The sequence below is a fragment of the Merops nubicus genome, unplaced genomic scaffold (assembly GCF_000691845.1).
Source record: "Merops nubicus isolate BGI_N331 unplaced genomic scaffold, ASM69184v1 scaffold53906, whole genome shotgun sequence".
NCBI lineage: Eukaryota > Metazoa > Chordata > Aves > Coraciiformes > Meropidae > Merops > Merops nubicus.
In genome coordinates, this window is record NW_008618041.1 from 1,493 (window position 1) to 7,554 (window position 6,062).

At 43.1% G+C, this 6,062-nt stretch overlaps 1 protein-coding gene across 1 annotated transcript; it reads left to right on the top strand.

Moving 5' to 3' along the window:
- Window positions 1–332: 332 nt before the first annotated feature.
- LOC103775821 (leucine-rich repeat LGI family member 2-like) lies at window positions 333–1,476 on the top strand (the record flags this gene model as incomplete). The annotated part of the gene is made up of 1 exon (XM_008943292.1): window positions 333–1,476. A coding segment is annotated over one exon (818 nt), but the record flags the coding sequence as incomplete, so codon positions are not given.
- Between the last annotated feature and the right edge of the window lie 4,586 nt (window positions 1,477–6,062).

A 6,062-nucleotide genomic window follows, 5' to 3' on the forward strand; every position in this document is an offset into this window, starting at 1 on the left:
TGGCTTAAATAATTGTTGTAGATATTAGAGGGCATGTGTTTGAATAAACAGAGAAAGAAAAAGTATTCTGGATAAAAAGGAATGAGCATTTTAGGGTGCACCGTAGTTGCACACCATGAAATGTGTGACATTTCCGACATTTGAAGCCATCTTTTTGGTTACTGGGAGGAAAAAAGCATGAAAGCAAGTTCTGATGGTGTGTAGCAGAAGACCAAATTATGAGATGGTGCTAATTAAAGAAAGGGGGAGGGCTGGTTTGGTGATCTCTCCGCGATTTAAAGGGTGCTCTGTACTGTGCTAATACATGTGCCTTTTTTTCCTTTGGGCAATAGGTCAGTCCATAGTGGGATGTAAAGCCATTCTTGTTGGTGACCAAGTCTTTGTGGTGGTGGCACAGCTCTTTGGTGGCTCACACATTTACAAGTATGACGAAAGCTGGACAAAGTTTGTCAAATTCCAGGATATCGAAGTATCTCGTATTTCCAAGCCAAATGATATAGAGCTTTTTGAGATAGACAGTGAAATGTTTTTTGTCATAGCAGATAGCTCTAAAGCAGGTTTGTCCACAGTGTATAAGTGGAATAACAAAGGATTTTACTCATACCAGTCCCTTCACGAATGGTTCAGGGACACGGATGCCGAGTTTCTCAATATCGATGGCAAGTCACATTTAATCCTGTCTAGCCGCTCCCAGGTCCCCATTATACTCCAGTGGAACAGAGTTTCTAAAAAGTTTGTCCCACACAGTGAAATCCCCAACATGGAAGATGTCTTGGCTGTGAAGAGTTTCAGGATGCAGGATAACTTGTACCTCACGCTCACACGGTTCATCGGTGACTCCAGAGTGATGAAGTGGAACAGCAAGCAGTTTGTGGAGATCCAGGCCCTTCCCTCCCGAGGAGCCATGACGCTGCAGCCCTTCTCCTTCAAGAACAACCACTACCTAGCCTTAGGAAGTGACTATACCTTCTCCCAGATTTACCAGTGGGATGGAGAAAAGAAGATCTTCAGATTATTTAAAGAAATCTATGTGCAAGCACCGCGGTCCTTCACAGCTGTGTCAACAGATCGAAGAGATTTTTTCTTTGCCTCTAGTTTTAAAGGAAACACTCAAATATTTGAACATATCATCATTGACTTGAGTTTATGAAAAGCTGCTGGAGTGAAATTAATGTAGAATGACATTTATACATAAACAAAACAAAGAGACCTTTCCAAATACAGGGTGCACCTATGGAGTATGATGACATTTTCTGAACTTTTCAAACTTGCATATTAATCAGGGATTGCATTTACTTGGTTACTGCATGACATGTCCGTTTTGTCCTTTTTCAAAGACACTTTGCAGCCTGCAGTCATCTGGAGGACAGTGCAGTGCGTTAGGATTAGTGTTGACTTTAAGAGAATAATCTAAATTTTACCCAGAAAACTACCTTGAATTGAACATCTCGTGAAGAGTGAGCCATATGAACTTAAACTAACTTGTTAGTAATGATTTTAAAACTAGAGCAAATTCTTCATGGTTCATGATGAATTGTAAAAGCAAACTAATTTTCTAGAATACACTTTGTTTTGCTTTCTTGAGGTCCATCTTCAAAATCTGTCTTTGTGGTTTACAGTGGGTCCAAGGCATCATTTTAATTCATTGAAGATTATAGGGAAAGTAAAAAACTATTGCCATTTTTCTTCTGTTACTCAGTATTTCAGCAATAAATTGTGTATAACAAGTAGCCCAACCCATAGTAATGGGGTAGCCAGGAAAAGAAGAGCATGTCACTTCTGGACTGTGAGATCCTAACACAGAAAATAACAGAGGTCTGCATGGTGCCATGAATGAATCAACTACAAATTCCGTCCACTTTCTGTTTCAATAGGTATTCCAGAAATCCACCCCATTTTGCCATAAGCCATAATTTCCTGATGATCCCAGTAGGTTCTGGGGTGTTGTAACCAGTAAATCTGTTGTGATCTCTCATTCTTTAAGGCACAGCTTAAGCTTAGTCTGAAACACACATCTACGTTCAGGTACTCTTTGCTGTAGCTCATCTGTACACAAGGAGATTATTTCTTCTCCACTGCTCTCCCCCAGGACAGCTCACAAGCAATACATTCAGGTTTGGGTCATCACAAGCAATATGAGATCTGAACATGACTTTGGTATCACTGAGTCTTCTGAAGCCAAGGCAGCTGGATCTGTTCCAGGCTAGAGCTAACCCTGCCTCTATGAAAGGTTTCCTCTTGGTGGCTCCAGGCTTTTGCCAGGTCCCAGTCCACTGGAGGTTGAACAGGAGCGTTGGAACAGGCTGTGCTGCATTGGTGTTGTGGGTGGCTGCAGACTAAGACATTCAGGCATCCCAGGTAGGGTAGTTCTGCCAACAGAGCCTCTGTCAGGGCAGCAAAAGGGACCCTTCCCTAACAAAATTTTGTTTCAGAGCCCTTGTTTGGTCACTTAGACAATATGTTTCTTTAAGTTTTCATACCACTTGGCGCACGAGGTTGTTCTATCATGTCTTGCTGCTCCACTGCTGCCTTGTATAACAGGAAGGCTTTGCCTAAAGCAGAGCAAAGGAAGCTGTCCTTTATTCCTTCATATTCAGGGCTATCTCACCATCTCTGTGCAGGGCGAGCTTCACGTTTTTGCTCTGGACATGTGAAACATGGCCTGTTATCACAAACAGAGATGTTCTCACAGGCTGTCTGACATCCAAGATGTGAACAGTGCTGCAGAAGTGGATGATGCACAAGGACTCCCGTGAGGAGTCATAACCTGCCACTGACCTGGCATATCACAGCCTTCCCCAACTTTTGCCACACTACTATGAAATAAAATTATTACTGGCCTGCCAGAGGCATAACTCATTTTATTCTGCTTTTATAATATGTGTTAGGCTTCTTTCCTGTAGAGGCACTCATCCTGGGGTTATTTTTAATTACATTGGTAACTTAGCCCATCCAGCCATCTGAAGTATCGAGCCCTGCACTCCAAATCCCAGTGCAGTGTCAGTCCTCATGGTTCAACCAGCCCAGTAGATGCAAACCAAGTCTCTGCAGGAGTTTTTAGCAATAACTCTGCTAGGACTACACCAACAAATCCAACAGAACAAAGAGACAATTTGTATGGCTGCCATGTGTCTGTGGAGGCTATTTCTTACCATGTTTCCAGATTCCTTTTTAAAGGTAGTATGGCTGGCAAGTGAGGTTTCTTTAAGCTGTGCTGTGGGAAGGCGTCTTTATTGCTTTTCTGTCGAGCCTGCATGTTTAAACTGAGTCAGATATTCTGATGAGGGGTATTTCTCAACACGCCAGCACTTTCTTTTCAGGCTCACTATGAGTACCGTTCACTCAGCAAGGAGCATCACTCAGAGGTAAAAGCTAAGTTTAGACAAATTGTATCTGGGCATTTTTTACTTGAAGGGAAGCAAAAGAATGGTGGAAAAGGGCTTGTGTATCAATACCAGGAGCTTGTATGTTTCAAGAGCCAAGGGGATTTTCAGACTTGGCTATCGAGTTAAATTAAAATGATCTCTGCAGAGACAGGCTTAATAAAGAAGATAAAGTGATCCACAGGAGCCTAGCTCATTCACATGGGACCAGAAGAATAAAGTGGGCGAAATTACTTCTGCAGGTAGGCTGCTGCTTGTGCTGAGTAGCTGTGTTGGTTGGTCAGGAAGCCCATCTCAGCATCACTCCTTGCTTCAGGAGGAGCCTGGAGTCCAACACAGACCCACCTGTCCTGCTGAGTTAGTGGACAGGAGCCAAAGCAGCTAAGAAGGGTAGTAAAAGCACCAGCTGATGAAAAGGTTGCAGTACCTTTTTGCAGGATTAAACAAAGGCAGGCTCAACAAGAGCCTTGTTCTGCTCTTCCTGCTCCCAATGAAAAAGCTGCAGAATGCAGCCGTAACAACAGAAATCACTGAACATTGCAAATACTTTCCACCTTTCCAAATGCAACAATGGTTTTGTCTCCATAGCCTATATTCTGTAAAAGAAACTGTTTTGAATAGTAAATAAACTATGCATTTTCATACTTTATGGCAACTGTGAAGACCATGAGGACAGTGAGAAAGGATAACAGAACATGCCGCCTGATGGGTTTTAATGGATTCTAAAAGACAGACAACAATGTAAGAATGGTAGTTCTGTAAGCATAGGTGTAGTACGACTTGCTAGCCACAGTGGGAGCATTTTAAGGCTATATATACTTGGAGGGTTTTTTTAGTAAAGAGGAGCTGATGCAATGTATGCTACTGACACATGTATGTACTCTTTCAATATATGAATAAAATGTAGTTAATGAGTTTAGGAGTGGAGCGTTGTGCGTGTTAAAATATCCACGCTGTGAAGATTCACACAGCCAGAGGGATGGACATGGTTGGCAAGCGGGTCTTTATCCATTTATGGTGGGGTTTGGCTTTGGAAAACAGAGGAAAGCTGTGCTCAGCGTAGTTAAATTCAGTTCCTGTGCCTGAGGGAGCTTAGAGCGCCAAGGTGTTCCCTGGTTTTCCCCTTCACTCTTTATAGCAAGTATGTAATGCAGCTATTACTACGATTTTCCGTTCATATTAAACTCAGTTGTTTCCTTTCTTTCTTATCACAAAACCAAGAGATCTTAATTTTCAAAATAATTTTCAGAGGTTAAGCATGTTTCTTACATGCAGGAACCAAGCACTAAAACTAATCCCTACACTTTCAGATCTTTGCTGTGGGGTCTCTTAAGATTTGTTAAATTTTACCGAATCGTTGGCATTTACTCTGAAATTGCAAAAATAAATACAAATCTATCAACAGTGAATAAATTTTACTTTATTTAAAGCAGTCCTTGAACATTATCACCCAGGGAGCAATTCCTTTTGTTGCCTCCTCTTTCTTCCGAAACACCACAATTCTTCATAACTAATGACAGGCTTGTGCAATCAAAGACCTCTCTGACATACCGTAATGGGATGCGATTGCTCTGGGATCAGTGCTTTCCTTTTGGCTATTCCACCTTTTTATGAGTCAGCAGCCCTTGCAGCGTGGGTCACTGAAACTCCATCCTACCTCGAACATCGCCCTCGATCAGCACCGTTCCCCACCTGCCCTCCTGCAGTGTCCTTGCTCTTGCTACGCAAACTATTGCTTTTCCACCCGTTACCACCTTCTTCAAATCTTCCTTGGAAAATTTCCATTCCTCCTTGAAAGTCACAGCAAGATACCAAGAGAAAAGCATTCCCAAAGAGCAATGCTGGGATGGTCACCCTCCGCGAATTTAAAGGGGAAGACAGAGCAGAGTCTTTTAAAAAAGGTCAAGCTGAAAGCAGATGTGTAAGAAACAGCTGTAGGAGCCCCTCTCATCCCTTCTAAATCACATTCTCTTCCGGTCTATGGACCTGAGCTGCTACCACCACTCTCTTGGCAGCAATGCTCAGACAGGAGTTTCCGAGACTTTTTTTTTCACACTGTAACCCAGAAGAAATGGAGCTGAGCTGCTAATCCTGGGTTGTTGGGGTTTTCTTCTTAGCTGCATGTCGCAAGTTGGACGCAATTCCTTGCAAAACCATGCACAGCAAAAACAAACGAAACCTAAAGTCATAGGTCTGGGTGAAGAAAGTGTTGAAGGCCAGCATCTGGAGTGGCACAGGGCCAACCTGGAATGATTTGTAAGTGGGTGTGATACATTTCTACAGACAGGCAAGGGAGATGACACGTTTTTTACTATCTGTGGGTGAGTGGAAAGAGATTACACGGGCATCCATGGAATCGTAGAAAAGTTTGGGTTGGAAGGGGCCTTTAAAGGTCACCTAGTCCAGCCCCTCTGCAGGCAGCAGGGATCTTCAACTAGATCAGGTTGCTCAGAGCCCTGTCCAACCTCACCTCGAATGTGTCCAGGGACGGGGCCTCCTCCACCACCTGTCTGGGCAACATGTTCCAGTGTTTCATCACCCTCGTTGTCAAAAATGTCTTCCTTTTATCTAGTCCAAATCTGCCCTCTTTTAGCTTAAAACCATTAACCCTTGTCCTGTCACAATGGACCGTACCAACAAGTCTCTCCCCACCTTTCTTACAGGCTCCCTTTAAGTACT